The sequence below is a fragment of the Lycium barbarum genome, chromosome 1, assembly GCF_019175385.1.
Source record: "Lycium barbarum isolate Lr01 chromosome 1, ASM1917538v2, whole genome shotgun sequence".
Classification (NCBI taxonomy): domain Eukaryota; kingdom Viridiplantae; phylum Streptophyta; class Magnoliopsida; order Solanales; family Solanaceae; genus Lycium; species Lycium barbarum.
This window is the reverse complement of record NC_083337.1, coordinates 14,071,894-14,093,690: the sequence shown is the minus strand read 5'-3', so window position 1 is coordinate 14,093,690 and position 21,797 is coordinate 14,071,894. Positions and strand designations below refer to the sequence as shown.

The 21,797-nt window shown below is 38.2% G+C and overlaps 1 protein-coding gene across 1 annotated transcript; it reads right to left on the bottom strand.

The window, feature by feature from the left end:
* Positions 1-20,330: 20,330 nt before the first annotated feature.
* Positions 20,331-20,921, bottom strand: LOC132609810 (uncharacterized). Its single transcript, XM_060323972.1, has one exon. The coding sequence runs from the start codon at positions 20,919-20,921 to the stop codon at positions 20,331-20,333; it is 591 nt and encodes a 196-aa protein (XP_060179955.1).
* Positions 20,922-21,797: the final 876 nt, after the last annotated feature.

Sequence of the window (21,797 nt, the reverse complement as noted above, 5' to 3'; positions counted from 1 at the left end):
CCAAGGCCTGAAAAGTCTTGAACACATCAAGTACTTGGTCCTTGGACTTCAAAGGAAATACCAGAGTTTGCCAGAATGTTCATCCATAAAAGTCACAAAGTAAAGTGCACCACCACGAGACCTTACTTTAAAAGGACCACACAAATCAAAATGTACCAACTCCAGCAAATCAAGCTTTCTTGAAGGCGAATGACTCTGAAAAGAAACTCTCTTCTATTTTCCGGCTAAGCAATGAACACATCATTTTAACTTTGCTTGTTTCACTCTAGAAAGCAAATTCTTCTTAGCCAAGTTATCAATCCCTTTCTCGCTCATATGACTCAGCCTTCTATGCCATAACTCTGATGAAGTATCATTCTCCACCAAATTTACTGAGTCACCATAAATGGAGCCCTAAAATAAGTACAAGTCAGATATTTTGTTACCTCGAGCCACAATCATTGAACCTCTAAGAAGCTTCCACTGGCCACCACTAACGGTTTGATCATAACCCTCATCATCAAGCTTTACTACAGAAATTAAATTCAGACGACCATCTGGAGCATGCTTGACATTGTTAAGAACCAACCTCGAACCGTTCTTACTTTTCAAGAAAACTGTGCCAATGCCAAATACCTCAACCTCATTATCATTGCCCATTCGTAACATTTCTTCTTTGGCGTGACATGAGAAGTGGCACCTGAATTCACAAACCAGGTAGACTCATCACAAACAAGATTGATACACAAGCAACAAGAAGATCATTTTCAGCAACAATAGCAACAAGATTTTCATTATCTGCCTTCTTTCTTTTGCTGTTTCTGGTCTCTCTTAAACTTGTAGCAATGTAATATTCTTGTACCTGGAGGTTCTTGACTTGCTTCTACTTTTGCCTCTATCATTTTGACCTCTGAAATTGCTTCTCCCCATGTCTTCAGTAACTAAAACATAGGAGTGTGAAGCTGAAGAAGAAGAAGCTTGAGATCTTCCTCTCATCTCTTCATTCAAAACACCACTCTTAGCATATTCCATAGTTACACCATCACTGGGAGCAGAATTAGTCAAAGAAACTCGAAGAGCTTCCCAAGAGTTTGATAGAGTATTAAAAAACCAAAGTCCCTGTATTTCTTCATCAAACTTGACACCCATTCGAGACAGCTGATTAAGGACATCCTGAAAATCATTTATATGATCAGAACTATGACTGCCCTCTTTGTATCTAATATTTATCAATTGTTTCAGTAGGAACAACTTATTATTTCCAGTCTTCGAAGCATAAAGTGTCTCGAGCTTTTTCCACAAGCTTTTAGCATTTGTCTCATTCAAAATATGATTTCGAAAATTATCTTCAACCCATTGCCTAATATAGCCACAAACCTATAAGTGCTTAAATTCTCAATCCTCATCTTCGATAGACTCGGGTTTCATAGAAGCAAACACATGTAAATGCAATTTCTTGACAAATAGAAGATCTTTCATCTTGCTTTTCCATATATGATAATTAGTGCCATTTAAATAAACCATCTTGCTCATATTTTCCTCCATCATTCAAATAGATGATCAACACAACCAAATACAACCACAAGCTCTGATACCACTTTGTTGGGAAGAAACAAGCAATAACCAAATTGCACGATGAGGTAACAGCGGAAGAAATACCCAAGTCAAAACTTCTCACACTATTTGAACCGAGAGAAGATAATAAACACTAGCACAAATGGAAATCCGGACAACAACTATATTAACGACAAAATAGCAAAGCAAGCAGAAGTACATCAATTGCAAGAGACACCAAATTTACGTGGTAAAACCCCTCCAAGGTGAAGAGGAAACGTCCACGGGACCTCCGGCCCACAAAAGCTCCACTAATAATCAAAAATAGTTACAACAATATTCTCTAAATGGCTACAACATCAACGCCAAGCACGGAGCAACAATACATAAAAGATAGCACCAAAACTAGTGAAGAAAGAAGAGAAATCACCCCCAAAAATGAGCTATTGTTCGTACTCGAAAAATGGAGCTAAAGACCACAAAATCCGATCTCCACCATTGAAATCGAAGAACCAGATGTTGAGAACCCCCAGTTCAAATTTGAAAACGATCCAATGGTTAATGAACCGGGAAACGCTGTTTGAAGCGGACTGCTGTAGCAGGACAATTCTGGATGAAAATCTGCTCTCCTCTCTCAATTTGTCTCTCTATATGACTGCTATGAATTCACTCTTGTGTTATAAAAATAAGACCTAAGTTGATCATATATAGAGAGGATTGGCTGGTCCAAATTGGATTGAATTTTATTAATCAAAATCCACATAGGAAGGGAAACCCCAAAAATCGAACAGGTCAAGCATCAAAATATGCGTCTACACTAAAATGCACTAATGCTATGTGCAAGCCATTTTCTTAGATTTCACAATTCATACAAATTTATGGAATAGGTAATAGTTTGTCTGACAAATCTTGATTTAGGTTTGTTAATGTAACTAATGACCTTATACGGGCATAAATAGAGAACACAAAAAGGTGTCATAAAATTACACATAAAACAATATTTTGGGAGTTATGACCATAACTAAATAGAGGTTTCATTAGCAGAATTGGAGACTACCATTTAGATGAAAGATATTAAAAAAATTGGAGATTACAATTAGATGAAAGATAATTAAAAAAAAAAGAATAATTAAAAAAAAAAGAATAATTAAAAAAAAATGGCAGTGTTAAATCAGAAACTTGGAATTAGCCATGCTGCTACTTGTCAATCACTTAAGAAGTTGTTCAATAAGGTTTAAAAGACCCATATCCTTAAGATTAGAGCACACCTTTTTTACTAACTGATGGAGAAAACCTTAAAATGGGGATGACAGCTATTAAAGGCTCCTTCTTGTAGAAGTTGATAGTGGCTGGTTCATTTCCTCTATCTACATTCTACAATTCTACATCTCCTTCTCTATAGTGATGTTTTTTTTTTCCTCTACGGATGGAGTATATTCCCATACTGCTTATTCAGAATTTTGCATTGTCCGCAGATAGTTATCCACAATATATACAAATCAAGTATGAAGAAGAAAATTAATGGAATGAAGAATGGGAAGAATGCATGTTGCCAAAATTATTAATTATTGCAGCCGTTTCAATAGCCAGAAGGTAGAGAAGATCATTTGTTATAAGCTATAATTGCTCCACTACGTACGTTCTATATACGTTACAGCCGTTATTACATTATTCCTTTTGGGAGGAAGACAATAGAGATTTATTTAACACGAACAATGAGAAATGAAGGGGAAGAAGAAAATGCAAAAGAATCAGAAAAAAAGATAAATACCAATGTCACAGACAGGTGCCATACACCTTGTCTATGCCTAACATTATATATATATATATAGAGAGAGAGAGATTTAATACAATGTCTTAATTACAAGGGAAGTAATGGCAAATAATGCCATTAGATGGTGAGTGAGTCTTTATTATATGTGGGGATGAACCTTTAATATTTTATTTTATTAAGTAAAATAGAGAATGATGAAGAGAAAAATACCAAAAAAATTGAGAAAAAAGATAAATGCTAATGGAGGTCATAGAGAGGTGCCATATCATCTATACCTATATATATATATATATATATATATATATATGTGTGTGTGGATTAACAATTTATCTAAAAGACAAAACTAATAATATATACTAATAGTAGTGCAACCTTTATGCAAGTATTATATAAACATTACAACTTAGCTTGAATAAAGTTGGCCAGCTAAAGGATAATACAAATTATTCAAGACAAATCTAAAACTTATATCAATGGGTAAATATTATACATGGTAACACAAAATAAACACACTAATTAATTTATTAGTTTCCCTCTAAAATCCAACAATTAACCAATTATCTACATAAATAACTACTAATAAATCAAAATATACCTCATAAAAATTTACACATATATTAACATTTCATATATTTGAGATATCTAGAAAATATGTAATATTAATAACTATAGAAAATCATATTTATAATTTTTAGACGAAAAGGTTTCGCTTGAAAGAAAATATAAACCATACTAAAATAACATCTGACGGTACCACGGTTGTCAAACTTACGGGGTCTTACAATAACGCTACTATAAATCCTCTATAACCTCATGAATGGCCTTAATCCCTTCAGCCTCACTTACTACGACGCATCCTAACGCTTAGGTACATAATGTTACAATCAGTAAAAAGATAACAGTGCGTAAGATATTTTTTTCTGAATAAGAAGCAAATAGTGCCAATTTTTCTTATTTATAGTGAATCCAAATACATTTTACTGCTTTTGTACAAGAATGATCGTTTTAATGTTTTTTGTCCTCTTTGTGTGTTCGATAACTTTAGTGCCTTTTATTTCATTTGCAAAATCTAGGGGGTTTTATTAGAGACTAGGAATTTAAGACATTTTACCAGATTTTAAGGTCTAAAGCATTTTCAGAGATCCAAAATCAGCAGAATAAAAATCGGACTCAAACCTCACTCAGGATAATATGGAATTCTGAAAGAGAAGATTATTTATGCTTAGGAATACCAAACTTAATGCTTGTATAATATATTGTTCTTCCAGTAAGTATAGTTTCTACTAATTGTTGTAATGGGCATTTTTGAAGGTTACGGACAGTATTACAGAAATGGACAGTAAGCGTAACTGGTCCAGATTATGAGGACCACTATTAAATATTCAAATGATACTCGGCTAATATTATCCCACTTGGTCTGACTAATAATTCCCAAAGTTATAAGTACTCATACTCTAAAGAGAATTCTAAATTTCTAATTATGGTAATAGTTTCTAAGAACGAGTAATATATCTTTCATATATCAGGTGCCTTATACTTCTAACTTTATCCCATTACTTCTTATTGAATAAACCTAACGTTAATTCTGGGTCGATGCAATAGCTATTTTTCAAAACATAAATGAATGTGAATCTCTATTATTTTAGAAGAATGAATATAAATGTTGGTTGACCAAAATATCTTTCAAATATTAAATGGCTTTTCTATCCTTAATTATTTCATTAATTTGGACAAGAATATACAAGGAAAGGACACAATTGGAATAATGCATGTTAGGATAAAAAGTTATAGTAGACTAGGAATTTAACTTATGGTAATAAACTCTAATTCTATTAGGAACCAATTAACTCACGTAAACCGACTTTTATTCTCTCTCTCTCTCTTTCTCGTCAAAGCTGCTATTAACATCTATGATGCAATGGTTTCTCGTCTTCTAAATTATGAGCTCTCTTGGTTGTTGGTCTCAAACCCGTAAGGTGGGGCATGCTCATTCCTTTTCTCTTTTTTTCTTTATAATGTTTATTTTGTTAGACGATATGTTTATAAGGGTGTAATTTTGATAGTTATTATTTTTACTCTTTGAGCTTCTTTTTCTGTTTTGGTATTTAATTTTTGTGTTAAAAGTTTGGATGAGTGCAGAAGAACTGAGTTTGCAATGATTTATGAATCAAATTAGATTCCTACAATTAAGTAGTTGGTTAATATGCAAATTTCGTTTAGGCTATTTGTTACGATTTGTGCGTCCACCAAACAGTATATGAGGGACCTGGTTGTGTACCAGTTCCCTTATGCAATGCAATACAAGAATTAACACAAGATTTTTACATGAAAAACTCCTTGCTCAAGGGATTAAAAACCACAATCTACTCCAGTAGGATTTCAACTCTACTAACCGAGCAACTCAGGTTACAACTCTATTGTAAGCTAGTAATTAACTCCCATAACCTCTCGCCCTTATAATAACGCTTATGCAACCCTCACACTTGACTACCCCTAGCCAAGCACTCTAATACACCTAGACTCACCCCAGCCTAGTGTACCACTCTAAGGCACCCTTTGAGAATTTACCACAGTGGCTAACTCTAGCCACATACTAATATAACTAAGTTAACTCTAGCCTAGTATAATAAAAAATATAGGAAACATCGCAATGAAATTTCATCAACGTTTGTTCTTACAGCGAAAATTTACATAGTAAAACGAAGTTCGATTTTGAGTAAATGATCCTTAAATTTCTGTAGTTGCATGCCTTTAGTAAATGATTAGCTAACATTAATTCATGGCTAATGTGTTCTATGAACATTTTCTTATCTTTAGCAAATCCTCTTATGCTGAATCTTGATGTTAATATGCTTACTTCGACTCCCATAAGCTGAAAGTACATCTGGAACACTTAAATTGAATTTATCGGAAAGCATATATATTGAAGAGGTTTCACCGACAATTACACCTGCAAGTGTGGGGATGCTTGGTCTAACCTTACCCTGACGAAATCCATAGTTAGGGAGGTTGACCAGTTCTCCCAAGTTGGAATATAAATGCGTTAGCATCTATAAGTGTGGGGGAGCAAGGTCTGGCCTTCATGACACTCACACTGAAAGAGGTTGCTACTTCTCCTAAATCATATGTGGTTACATATCTAAATCTCAGTTGTGTCTGAGCAAATCAAGCAATTGCATATATAACAACTAATTATATCCTGCCCTGCAATTTAATTACTTCCTAATATTCTGAGTTAACTGGAGTTAACTGGTTAAGTATATTCAGATGGTTAGTTTCGTAATGTAATTCATTCTGAATAGTAAAACTACCAATTTAAGGGTAGAGGTCAAAAGCATACTAAAATGTACAAACATAGAAACTTGAATTTTGTACTAGGCAATCTATCAAACAAATAACATGCTTTTTTTAGTGAACTTCTTAACTTAGAAAAGTAAGTCTCAACTTACCTCAAAAGTAAACCAGTATTTTATTGTGTGAGCAATATTAATTCATCACTTGTGAAGTATTATATTATGTGAGCAATATTAATTCATGACTTGTAATTTAGGACCCATGGAGTTCAAAGCATGAGTCATTCATGGATTACGGACAGATTCCTGGTAGTCATAATAATGTACCATGAATTCAATTAACGAAAACATAACCAAACCTATATAGCATGTATATAAGATTTTCATGAACTAGGGCTGAAGTCTTGAGTCTGAGGAAAAGCATGTTTACGTCGATCAAACGTGGTGTGGGGAAGAACAAAGATGTTCCCACACGTGGATAAAAACCCTACATACCTTAGTTGCTCCAAAACTTGAAGGAAAAGTCTAAACTTTTGAAAAAGAACCCTAAGAATCTGAACTTGAAACCTTGAGAAGGGTTTTCTTGAAAACCCTAAGATTGTAGTGTAGAATCTTGTTAAGAATCCATGTATAAGTGTCATAATTACTTAGGAATACATGGGAGAGACTTACCTTGATGTGGGAAGATGAGGAGAGGAGAGAAAAGTCGTGCTAGGGCTTGGAGAACTGAAAAATGGAATAAAATTCGGAATAACGCGATTTTAATGAATCTCCAGTGCGTCTGCATTGGTATCTACGCCGCAGATTGCCTTCTGCAGTCACAGATGCTAACGCGCCTCCGAAACTGAAAGTTCAAAATTTCGGGATGGAAAATTTGGCCCAACTGCGTCGCAGATGGCTATCTGCGTCGCATTTTGCGTTCTACCTTGCAAAAGCTTGTCCGACAGACCGTTCTGCTACCCTTCAATAAAACGGCCATAACATTTTGTATAGATGTCCATTTGACCTCCATCAGATATGGATGGAAATGTATTTCAAAGAGATACATCTTTCCTGAAGGATGTTTTCTCCAATTTTCAATGGATTTTCACTAAATCATGCTGGAAGACAGACTTATCGAAAACTTCATCGATTCTATCGAATCTTGTGCACTTCACTATCCATCTTGATTCCGAAACAACTATTTCCATTCAAACTCATCCCGATGGGAATTTATATGGCTAAAATTTTATGGTGACACTCATCTAACACATTCGCTCCTAATCTAAATTTACGGAATGTTAAAGTTGCTCCAGTGCTTCACCCTTCGGCCGACCTTCAAAAGTAGTGAGTATGGTAAATCGTTAAGTATACTAATTAATATTAATATGAGTACTTATAGAAACAGCTATAGCTTGGACTTTTCTAACAAGACATAGCTATAATTTAGCTAATTACGGCTTGTAACTACTAATTCCTTGCAATAGGGTAGTTCTGTTGTATTCAATTCGATTGTATTCAATTTGGTTGTATTCAATTATAGCTACTTTTATAATTTATTCAATTTCACTATAGTCAACTCAGCTGTATTAAAAAATATCAAAAAATACAAGGATGTTCGGCTATATTCAATTCACTATATTCATTTATAGCTACTTTTACACTATATTCAATTCATTGTATTCAGTTCGCCTGTTTTCAAACAACAAAAATTCAAAAAGTCCAAGAAAAAATACAAAAATATCTCCTTCAAAATATAGAAATACAGGCAAAAATACAAAACAATACATTGTATTTGCACTCAAAAATGACGAATAGACTCAAACCCGGCCAGATCTGAGAAACTTGAAATAAAATACCCTCGAACCTTAGAAATACACTCAGATTGGAGAAAATATGGTCGGTTGGCCATGGACTCCGGCCAGAGATGATGATGGCGGTGGAGGTCATGATGATGTCGATCTGGAACTCAAGTTTCCCGAAGGATATTCTCTGATGAAAAACTCGTGCCTTTGCAACTCACGGCAATTCGTCCGGCAGGCAAATATCCTTCTGCCGGTGTTAGATCGTCGTAGACACCAAAGCAAGAGGCAAAGATGAAACTTACAAGCTTATGAATCTATTTCTCCCGAAATACAACAAATCGCAATCAATTAGGAATTAGGGCCTCGTGAATGAAATATTCGAATAGAATATTGATACATTTAGAGACTCCTATTTATGTATGTAGAGTAAAACTTGTTTACCATGAGAATTATGCTAATTTTTAAGGCTCCAAGTTTTTCTAATAGGTGGAGGGAGTTTCTAAGCTTGAAGAAATTGGCAGAAGAGGAGGAGAGGAATGGCAACCAGACTTGGAGAAATGAGGGAGAAGAAGGAGACTTTGTTCTTAATGTATTTTTCTATCTGGCGTATTATTCTTTCTGAATGTATAGTATAACTATAGTAAGTAATTAAATATAGTATAGCACTGTGTAGTTTATTTACAATATAGTTGTTTTAAGTAAATACCTCTTAGATGCTATGTACACCATGTAAAAATTCCTATTAATATTAACTTCTAATTGGTATGTCTATATTATTGGTATATCTAAGTAATTAGTGGACTATTCCAGTAAACCTTGGCATAATTTCCTACGCTTCTAGAATAGAATAATCTGTCTAAATTAGTAGTTGATTAAGACCGATCTCCAGCAGATTTGATAGGCAAATGTGAACAACATAATCCAGAATTATTTAGGTAAGGATTTTTAGATTTAGATAGTGGGGTCTAGGAGTTGGACCAAAATCAGAATATGGTTCAGTCCGCTATCATGCTTCAAAATGGGCTTGACCCGTGGGGCCAGCCCAACCCAGCCCGCTACTTCGATAAGGTTACGATTTTTCGAGCCCATTTGAAACAGAGATCAGGTCAGCCTCCCGGTCATTGAGACTTGACTGAGGCTGGTCCTACGGGCCAAATAATTTAATTTCAATTTAATACTTAAAAAAAAAGAGTAAAAACTAAAAGGAGTTTATATTCTAAGTGTTGACTGACATTTTCCTCTTTTGTTACATAAGTGCCCTCTTTGTCATAGACTATATGTGTGTGTGTAAGCCCATTTTTATTAACAAAGCACCTAAATTGCATCCAACAATACAAGTTTGGACTAAGCATGATAATATAGACAAACAAATAGAGCAATCCTATGGCCAAGCATGGTGGACTAACTAACAGGCCTATAGGCCACCCCTACAACCAAGTGGTAAGTCAACTACACTAGAACCCAAGGAACTAATTAACATAATGAATTGCAAACCCATTAAGGGTGGGGCTGGATAATTAACTAGGAAGCAAGCATCAGATGTACAATGGTCAAGCCAAACAACAGGTAGTAAGGTAGTATCACACTACACACTGAAGTGATCAGAAGTTAAACAGAAGGACATGATATACACTCCCCATCTCACAGGAAAGTACCAAATGGAGCACACAAAACAGAGTATGCACACTGTAATAAAAGCAAGCTGAGTATGGAGATGGGAGAGGGCTGACCCTTCATTCAGGCATATAGCAAACAAACTAGACAAAGAACAGAAATCAACATCATTTTCAAATGTAGTGGCAACTAAGACTTGAAAACACCGGTAGGAGGTTAGCCTCTCACTAACATGTTTGCTAGACTAAACAAGAAATTAGCACTATACTTAGAACAAGATAAACAAACTGAAGCTTAACTGAGTCATGATAACTGCACTAGTCAAACCATGAATGCTATGCTAAGAAAGTAATGAAGTTAAACTAGACTAAGCATGGTCACCAAGCTAAACAAAATCTAAATACTAACACATAACTGAACTAATCTCAAGATAAGCATGATAAAGCAAAATTAACAAAAAAACAGCAAAGCACAAAACACCTATAATGCAGAAAAGAAAAGAAAATAAAAAATAAAAGGGACTAGAGTATTACATTTTTCAGCACAGGCTGGTGGAGAATTGGACTTGGAGAGCTTTTCCTCGATTAAAACTAACCACAGATCCACACAAGAAACAACTTTTTTTTAAATTTAACTAACTTAAACTCTTAAAATTCTAAAGCTAAAATGCTCTAAAATTAGGTATTTCGAGTAACTTGAGTGAATGTATCAGAATACTCAATCAAATGGCATTCAAGCTCTGTTCAACAATGTAATCTAGGGGCTTTATTTATATCCCCAAATCGAAGTAAAAAAATCCAATCTCCATCGATGTGGGACAAGGTGCGAATTTGCAAAACCAAGTTTCAATTCAGGCCTCAATGGCCACGATTCAAGTAAAATAAAGCATGGAGGGTTGGATTTTGCCCTCAAATAATCGATCCATTCGGTTCTCCTTGAACCAATGGGATTCATTCATTCAAACCACAAAAGACCAAAAACAATTAAAGACTTGCAGAGATATTACCGTTGAAATATAAAGAAAGGTGAAGAAAATAGAGGAATAACACTGTGTTTGGGTGGGTTCAGGTGCGAACGAGTGTAAGAATTTAATGCTTAGCTCGATCCGGCTATACAAAACCTGGAAATACATCATACATATGCAACTTTACCCAAAAAGGCATTGATGATGCGAGGCGAGATAGAGAGAGAAGAGGGGCGATGCTAGGGCTTGGGGAAGGGGAGGGAAAGAGGTGCCTTAAAGGGTCGTTTGGTATGCTGAAAATATAAATTGGGCCTTAGCCCCTTTTGTTTTATTTCATGGATTGGGCCGGGTCTGGCCCTTGTTGGGCTGGACTCGACCCCTCTAAAAACGGGTAGCCCACATACATTTATATATATATATATATATATATATATATATATATATATATATATATATATATATATATATATATATATATATTAACACAACAAAAAGAAAAAAAAGAAAGAATTAATGGGTAAAAAAACAATTTAAGAGATTGATTTACTATAAAATTGAAATTAATCAACCAATTAATTTAAAAGCATGACTAATCTTCACAAAAATAATAAATTTAATAAATGGCCTTAATTGAGTTGAAGCATGAATTTGCTATTTCAATTATGGCCCCATTTTGGCTAATTAATTGATTGTTTCAATTGTAACTGTAATTAAACACATAATAGGCAATTTACAAATATAATCATAATTAATTTATCTAAATAAATTATAATCAATTTGAGAACTGTCCACATAAATTGATTATGCAGAGAATTAAAGTTTTGGGGTAAAATGATTACTTATTTTAATTACTTAATTTCCTTGAACTAAACATTGTGGAGGGGGGGGGGGGGGGGGTAAATATTTGCTGATTAAAATTATGATTTTTGCAAAATGAAATGAATTGCTACTCCAAACTATATTTAATAAAATGCCTTACTAGTTATTGTGAAATAATTTCCAAAGATTTACTATAGAAATTATTTTACCAAACACTAAAGGTAAAACATTATATGCATAGTCTATAAAACCATCTTGATTTTACTAAAAATATTCATCACCCCATTTAATATTTAGGCACTTTGTGCAATTAAAATAAATTATGAGAGGTAAAAAATTAGGTGTCAACAACTGTTCGGGGATTGTGGGACCATTCCCTAGCAACGGAATTTGACTGACCCAAGTCATATTCCCCCTCATTTTATGCAATTGTTTTTCAAAATATATGGCCGAACCCTGGTTTTTGGGTTTCCTACATATCTCAGGTTTCATGAGAATTCAGGCCATTTGTAGTTCGACATGATTATTACTTCTAAATGCAGTTGAAGTAAATTCTTAGATTTTCCGGTTGTCAAGCTGGGAAATTCGGTGTGATTGGTGAGAGTGTGACTGACTTTCTGGCATTGAGTCTTCCTACACATCCCTGTTCTTGTGAATCAAGCCACTTGTAGTTCGACTCAATCGGAGGAAAAGGGTATCCCTTATGTGGGAATGCCTTTATGTGTTCCGGTGTGTGTCCGACAGGACGCGGAATAATAAAAACAAGCTAAGCACATAAGCAATAAACAATCATTTGTGGCTGAGTATGGTGAGGGGTGATCTTTCAAGTCCTGGCTGGAGAGCTTGACTCTCATGGGCACCTTATCTCGACCAGCTGCATAAGAAAAAGTGCCACATTTGCTCCACAATCTGTCTGGATTTTATTTGATCAGCCTATTCTTTGGCGGCTACCAATCTGCTTCCATCTGCTGAGCAACGCTGATTTTTGGGTGACGAATACTGCGGCCATCTGACTGGATTTACATCGTCTTTCCCTTTTAGCGAATACTGCGGTCTCTTGACCGATTTTCTATCGCTTTGTCTTTTGAGGGAGAATACTGCGGTCTCATGACCGGTTTTACATCACTTTGCTGTCTTGTTATATCCCATAATCTATATGCATGGCCTTCTCGGCAATTGAAATAAATGCCCTCTTGGCATATTTGTATGAATGGCCCTCTTGGCATGTTTGTAATAGCCCTCTCGGCATATTTGTATGAATGGCTCTCTCGGCATGTTTGTATGAATGTCCTTCTCGGCATGTTTGTATGAATGACCCTCTTGGCAGTAGGAAAATAAATGTGCAATGGCCCTCTTGGCTGTTTGTATGCATGGCTCTCTCGGCATGTTTGTATGAATAACCCTCTTAGCAATTAAAATAAATGGCCTTCTTGGCCTGTTAGTATGAACTGCCCTGTCGGCTACAGGAAAATAAACGTGCAATGGCCCTCTAGGCAGCAGGAAAATAGACGTGTAACAATTGTGGCTTAATATTTTGCCCTTTTGAAATTCGAAGTCTTTCATAGCCCTTATGGCTAGATATTTTCCCTTTCGGCATTCAAAAAATTATAGCCCTCGTGGCTAGATGTTTTGCCCTTATGTCCTTTGATCTTTCATAGCCTCCATGGCTGGATACTTAGCCCTAATAGTAATCTGATTTTCCTCAACCTTTGTGGCTTTCGTCCTTGGTGGTAGTTAAAAATCTTTCATAGCCGTCGTATACTCCAAAAGCCAGGTCTCAACAATGGCCTGGACCTTCTTGAGCAAAATGTTTCCTGCATATGAAGTAAGGTTAGAAAAAGGATCGTCTTCCGACGTCCTGGGGACCTGCATCAGAAATGGGTTAGTTTTTTCCTATTTTAAGTTGACCCATGCCGCCGACCCTGTCGCATCTTTGGCTTTCTGGACCCGAAACCCCTTTAGCTCCGGTATTCAAAAGATAAACCTATTTTCATTATGCAGAGAAAATTATTTTTGTAGTGCTACTACAAAGATACCTATTTTGGAAAAATGAAAGCATTTTAACTGTCATGACATGCGTTTTGAATGTGGGAGTCCTCTTCTTCCGTGACTGGTGTTTTTGTTTTCTTATGCAGCATTTTTGAGACCTTTTCTCAAAAATTCTGCCCCAGTTTAAATCTCGATCCGTGAATTCTTATGCTAAATCTTTTCGGGAAATTTTGAGGTCTTCTCGAAATTTCTGCCCTTGTTTAGAAATTCTTGGTTAGCCGAATATCCTGTAGTAGCTTCTTGGCGCGAATTTTTGAGATTTCTCTCAAAAATTCTGCCCCAGTTGGGCATGCAGCAGTCTCTGCTTCTTTGTGAAGTCCTATCTTTGAGGCTCCCTAGGGCTTTCTTGATTTTTCTTTTGATGCGACCGAGCTCAAAGAGCGCCTACGTATTCTGTCACAGCAGGAATACTGGTCGAACATAGTTTAGATGTAAAACAACGGATTTTTGGTTTTACTAATAAAGCGACCGGGTCCCAAATGAACTGCCTACGTATCCCACTATGGGGAAATCAGGTCATTGCGTAGTTCATACTACAGAAGATGCTTTGTTTTAGCCTATCTATTACAAAATGATTACCAGCAAAAAGAGACAAGTAATACAAGCAAATGGGATAACGATTACAACCAAAGAACACTATTACAAACTGAGAAAGCTCCTTCTTCATACATAGTAGCGATTGATTACATCTGAGTTGATCAACTTCGGCCACTCTTGACCGTCCATTTCTACCAATACTACCGCTCCTCCGGAGAGTACTTTGATAATCATGTAAGGCCCTTGCCAGTTGGGAGCAAACTTCCCTCTATATTTCTCTTGATGTGGAAAAATCCTTTTGAGCACCAGTTGCCTGATCTGAAAGAGTCTGGTTCTGACTCATTTGTTGAAAGCTCTTGCCATCCTTTGTCGGTACAATTGACCGTGACAAACAGCAATCATCCTTTTCTCGTCAATCAAAGCCAATTGCTCATAACGAGCTCGGACCCATTTAGCATTGTCCAATTCCGCTTCATGAATGATTCTCAGGGAAGGTATCTCAACTTCAGCTGGTATGACTGCTTCAACCCCGTAGACCAGTAGGTATGGAGTTTCCCCTGTTGAAGTCCTGATCGTAGTACGGTATCCCAGTAAAGCACAAGGCAACTGCTCGTGCCAACCCTTGTGATTATCAATCATTCTCCTTAATATCCTTTTGATATTTTTGTTGGCTACTTCTACGGCTCCGTTCATTTGTGGCCGATATGCTGTTGAATTTTTGATGGGTGATCTTGAATTGCTCGCAGATATCCTTCATCAGGTGGCTATTCGGATTTGCTTTGTTGTCTGTTGTGATAGACTCAGGCACACCGAATTTGCATATGATGTGGCTTCGCACAAAGTCCGCCACCACTTTCTTTGTTACTAATTTGTGAGATTTTGCTTCTATCCATTTGGTGAAATAGTCAATGGCAACCAAGATGAACCGGTGGCCATTCGAGGCTGCGGGTTCAATCGGTCCAATAAGATCCATGCCCAGGAGAAAAAATGCTATGGTGAACTCATAGCATTAAGCTCACTTGGAGGGACTTTGATTAGATCACCATTTATCTGGCATTGATGACATATTTGCACATATTTGTTGCAGTCACTCTCCATTGTCATCCAATAATATCCAGCTCGTAGAATATTTTTTGCTAGTACGAATCCGATCATGTGGGTTCCACATGTTCTCGCGTGTACTTCTTCTAGAAGTTTAGTGGCTTCGCCAGCATCTACACATCTGAGCAGACCCAAATCTGGTATCCGTTTGTATAGCATTTCCTTATTTAGGAAGAAATCATTTGCCATTCTTCGGATGGTCTTCTTTTGCTCATTTATAATGCCTTCGGGGTATTCCCGTCTTTCCAGATACATTTTGATGTCGCTGTACCATGGCTTGCCATTTGGTTCAGCTTCCACAAGGCAACAGTAAGCATGTTCTTCTTTCGGACTTATCCTTAGCGGGTCGATGTGACTACTTTCAGGATGCTGGATCATTGACGCTATTGTGGCCAGTGCATCAGCAAATTCACTCTGAGCCCTTGGCGTATGTTGAAACTCAATCTTTCGGAACTTCTTGCACAATCTCTGTGCCAAGTTCACATATGGCAAGATATTTTCATTTTTGGTGGCCCATTCGCAGTGTACTTGGTGAATCAGCAAGTCGGAATCTCCAATAACCAATAATTCATTAATGTCCATATCTAGCGCCATTTTAAGGCCTAGTGTGCAAGCTTCGTATTCAGTTATATTGTTGGTACAGCGGAACTTAAGCTTAGCACCCATGGGGTAGTGTTGCCCATTTTCCGATATCAAGACCACTCCGATTCCGGAACCTTTGTAATTCGTTGCTCAGTCAAAGAACAAACTCCAACCAGTATAGGATTCTGTTGCTCTTTCTTCTACAGCCAAAACCCCTTCGTCTGGGAAATAGGTACGAAGTGGTTGAAGTTCTTCGTCCACCGGGCTTGCGGCTAGCAAGTTAGCCAAGAAATGTCTTTTGACGGCTTTCTGGCCTATGTATATAATGTCGAATTCACTCAACAGCATCTTCCATTTGGCCAACTTTCCGATGAGCATGGGTTGACGGAATATGTACCTCAAAGAATCCATCTTGAATATGAGGTAAGTGGTATATGAAGACAAATAATGCCTCAATTTCTGGGCTGCCCAAGTTAGAGCACATCAAGTTTTTTCCACTAGCGTATATCTTGCCTTACAGGCTGTGAACGTTTTGCTCAGATAATAAATGGCACACTCCTTTTTTTCCTTCTTCATCGTGCTGTCCTAATACGCATCCGAATGTCTTTTCAGCAATTGACAAATACAACAGCAAAGGACTCCCAGGCCTTGGTGGTACCAGGACTGGTGGGTTGGACAAATATCTCAAGATAGTGTTGAACGCCTCTTGGCATTCGTACGTCCATCTCGTAGGAGCGTCCTTTTTCAGAAGCTTAAGGATGGGCTCCACAATGATGGTGGATTGAGCTATGAACCGCCCGATGTAATTTAGCCTTCCTAGGAAACTCATGACTTCTTTCTTAGTTTGGGGAGGAGGCAAATCTTGGATTGCTTTGATCTTTGTTAGGTCTATCTCTATGCCTCTTCGACTAACTATGAAGCCCAGTAATTTTTCCAGTCGGTACTCCGAACGCACATTTGGCTGGGTTCAATTTCAAATTAAACTTTCGAAGTCTGTTGAAGAATTTCCTCAAATATGTGGTATGCTCCGAACCTTCTCTTCACTTGATAATAACATCGTCCACATAGACTTCAATCTCTCTATGGATCATATCGTGGAAAATAGTAATCATTTCCGTAATGTATGTTGCACCGGCATTCTTGAGGCCGAAGGGCATTACTCTATAATCGTACACTCCCCATGGGGTTATGAAAGTTGTCTTCTCCGCGTCCTCTCTATCCATTAGGATCTGGTGGTAGCTGGCGAAACAATCCACAAATGATTGTAACTCGTGCTTGGCACAATTGTCTATGAGTATGTGAATGTTCGAGAGTGGAAAATTATCCTTTGGGCTAGCCTTGTTTAGATCTCGATAATCCACGCAGATTCTTATCTTTCCATCTTTCTTGGGCACCGGGACTATATTGGCTAGCCATGTGGGGTAAGATGTCACCTCCACTACTCCTGACTCAATCTGTTTCTCCACCTCGTCTTTGATACAGATACTAAGATCCGGTTTGAATTGTCGGGTTTTCTACTTTACTGGAGCAAACCCTTTATTGATGGACCGCCTGTGAGACACTATGCTGGTACTTAGCCCTGGTATGTCGGTGTAAGACGATGCGAAGACGTCCACATACCCCGTTAGCAAACTTATCAATTCCTCTTCGAGAGGGGTATTTAGGTGTGCGCTTATCCTTGTTTCTTTGACATCCTCTTCATCACCTAGATTTATGGTTTCTGTTTCGTCCAGGTTTGGCTTCTGCTCATTCTCCAATTGTTCGACTTCCTCTGTGAGACCCTCGGGTAGCATTGTGGTCTTGTCGACTTATTCATTTCGCAACATGTCATGACATTTAAGGCTGCTTTATTGTTTTTATTACTGAAAAGAAAATTTAAAGCGAAATATGTTAGTATAAAACATTCATGCAACAAATAAAACAGTTTCAATAAACCGAGGCTTTCATTAATTTAAAAATATGTAGGGATACAAACTGTGGTCCTGGCTTAGGTCAAGCCATTTCCGTTTCGAAAACATCACGAAGTATATAAATGACAAAGAGGGTGAGTGATCGGGCCTTGGCCAATTCTCCCCATTTTCTACAATAAATTCATCTTTCTTTATCGACGAGCCAGTAGAGGAGTAGAGGTACAACTGGATAGCTGTTCGCCCGGTTCTGCCTCTCTGATGCTGGGTGTTTCAACACATTCCTCTAGAACCACGTAGAAATCTCCCTCTTGGAATAGCATCCTTATCCCTTCTTTGATGTCAGCAACCTCAGGCACATGCATTTTGTGGGGGAATGATTGGTACAGATTTGGAATGGGTTTACGGAGAGATCTGCAACCTGTTATCTCTTCTTGGTAGGTATCTCTTCCTCTGTGGGGACGTACCAAGCCCAAAGCGAATATTATCTTAAAGGATAGGAATGGACTCTATGATGCCTAGTTAATTCTTCCCTAAACCTTTTTCGGGTTCGAACCTGTTCACCATCATGGTTGAAGCAATCATTTTATAAACCACTGGCAGGGAGTTTCTAGGGAGTCTATTTTGTGGGCTGCCTCTACTAACTCTACAACATGGAAATCCGTTATTTTGGGTGTGGCTTTAATGACAGGTACTGAATTGTCTGGATAATTGTGCATGCTGGCTTCTCCGTGGATCACCACTTCTTCTCCTTCTCAGATAAATTTTACAGATTGATAGAGCGAGGATAGTACTGCCTCTGCCATATGGATCCACGATCTTCCTAGAAGCAAATTGTAATTGGCTGATATTTCCATGACTTGGAATTCAATGGCGAACTCAGCAGGTCCTATGTGAACATCCAAATCAACTACTCCTGTAGCATCACAACATCCTCCGTCAAATGCTCTTATGTTAGTGTGGCTTTTACGAACCTTTCCGAGGCCATGCCCTAGCTGGGTCAAATTGAATTTGGGGAAAACATTAAGTCCTGCCCCATTGTCCGGGTTACCACTTTATTGCGACATATGATAGTGATTTGCAATGGTTTGTTGTGATTTATGCCTTCCTCGGGAAACTCTTTTTCTGTGAAGGAAATTTGATGTTCCTCCATAATATGGGCGATCATTTCGGCCAAATTTTCACTGTTTGCTCCAGCCGAGACATGAGCTTCCTTCAACACCTTCATTAGAGCCAGGCGGTGTTGGGGTGAACTCTACAAAAATGCTAGCACCGATATTTAGGCCGGCATCTTCTTTAAATGCTCGATAATGGAGTATTCCTTTGGCTGCATTCGGCGCCAAAAGTCTTCAGCTTCACCTTCAGTGATGGTCCTTTTCTGATTACCCTCCTTTCGGGGTCCCCTTTGGGCTAGGTCTTCAGGAGTATAACATCTCCCTGATCTTGTGATACTATATATTGCGTCCACTTAGACTACAAATCTTTTGGAGGTGGTGCTGGAGTCACCCGAGCAATATGTGTTGTTACTGGTGCAGGGGATAATACCTTAAATTGCAGGCATTCCTGTAGGGACAGTGACGCTACCATACGTTCAAGTTCTTTCGCAGAATTGCAGATTGTGGGCCTTCCTATGACCCAATCTTCTTCTCTTTCAATCATGTGAATTACATTGTTGCCATGGTTTGGCAACAGGTTGGTGTTCACATTTGGAGGGGCCGTTTGGAGCACAATTTCTTTTCGATCAATCAGATATTGTATTTTGTACTTGAGATTAATGCAATCCTCAGTACTGTTCCCTATGCCATTGGAGTGATAGGCACACGTTTGGTCAGCTCGGTAAAACCGGCTCTTTGGATCGACGGCCTTTGGCGAAAGCATTTAAATCATTCCAGCCGCACTTAACCTTTTGAATAAATCGGTTCGAGACTCCATTAGTGGAGTGAATACCCGAGGGGGTTTCTTCTCAAAATTTGGACGTGGCACATTATAGGGCATTAGGTTGGTTATTTGGTGGGGTACGGTAAATGGGTAGGGGAGTCTGATAATTTGGCTATGGAGCTTGGTAATTTGGGGGAGGTGATTGGAAGGCATTTGGTGGCATTTGGTAATTTGGGGAAGGTGATTAGAAAGTATTTGGTGGAGCTTGATAGCTTTGGGGTGGTGATTGGAAGGTTGGTTGCGCGTAATATATGAGCACCGTGTTGTAAGGGGTGGGTACGTTGGTATTTGGAGGAGGTGAAACATATGCTCCCATCAGGAAATCTCCCCTCTTTTGGGCTTAGGTGTGTGGGATATGCTAGTCACGTCTTCTTTCATCTTACGCATAAACCCGGTTGAACTTGAACCAACGAATTTTCTGGTCATGCTTATGATTTAACTGGTTTTGAGACCGTCTTCTATGGCCTCGTCCATTTTGACCAATTTAGAGAAAGGTCTCCCTGTCATTGAAAGCATTCGATTGTAGAAGTCTGTTTCTTGTGAGCGGATAAAAATCGACACAAGTTCTTCCTCGCCCATAGGAGGTTGTACTCGGGCAGCCTCTGTTCTCCACCTGCTTGCATATTCGCGAAAGTTCTCGGTGGATTTCTGCTTTACTTTCTCCAAATAATACCTATCTGGCACTGTCTCCATGTTAAAATGGAATCTTTCCATGAAAGCAGTAGCCATGTCTTCCCACGTGACCCAACGACATATATTTTCTGTCGCAAACCATTCTGAGGCTTCTCCTGTCAAGCTCCGACTGAACAACCTCATGATGAGTGCTTGATTGTCTCGAACACTACCCAACTGGTCGCAGTAGGCCCGCAGGTGCGCTTTAGGATTTCCCGTCCCGTTGAACAATTCAAATCGGGGTACTTTGAAGCCTTCGGGTAAATCCAAATTGAGATGCATGCACAAATCGTCATAGCTTAGACTTGTGCCCATGAGGGTAGTCTTCATAGATCGTTTCAACATTGCGGTCATTTTCCGCTCAAGCCTTTCTTCCTATTTTTCCTATTCCGCCTTCCAAGCCTTTTCCATCTCTTCATAATGGTCAATTTCTTGATCAGGAGAAAAGGTACCCTGTGTGACAGGCATGTGGAAAGAAACAGCAGGGCGAATTCATGTAATCAGGGTGCTTTTATCGGTGGGTAGTGGGGTGATGTTTGGTTGTATAGTGATGCCAGGGTGGGTATTTTGTGGTGCTGGGTAAAAGGGGATAGAGTGGGCGGTCTCGGGCATTTGGTTAGGGTTAAATAGTGGTGGGATATGTCTTGAAGCACCAATGTGTCCACCGATCGGGGTAAATGGCATGGTGGTCACAGTAGACCTAGTGGGGAGGTGGTCTGGTAATGGTGAATTCAGAGATGGAAAAAGTGGTGGAGGCCTTCGTTCCTCAGCAGGGACCTCTCGGGCAGCCCTAGCAGTTTTGTTACGTGCCACCTCCTTTTGAAGGTGGGCGATCTTTTCAAACATCAATTCATTACGACTTAAGTAGGTGATGGCTCAGGCAGCTCCCGCAGAGGTGATTCTCTGCGAGTGATATCAGTAGGGGTAGTTTCATTTCCTAAAGTACCAGTCATTTTCTCTTTGCCTTTGTCTTGTAGGGATAAGGATGATATTGCAGCTTTAGACCTTGTAAAGTATACCAGTATGAATACGAATCAACTTCTCTTTCTATAAAAAAAGAATAACTCAAAGGCAAACAAAGTTAGTTTTGTTAGAATAAAGGAAAGAAAAGCAAGATATCACATATAAATGACATTTTAAAACACTTAGCACAGAAAGGATCATATATTTGATTCAAATGCTCAATTGATCTCTCATACTGGGTTTGGGGTACTTGGGCTTTGTTTTTCT

Excerpts from the sequence above, each read along its gene's own strand:
- LOC132609810 (XM_060323972.1), bottom strand. The coding sequence starts at position 20,921 with ATGACCGCAATGTTGAAACGATCTATGAAGACTACCCTCATGGGCACA.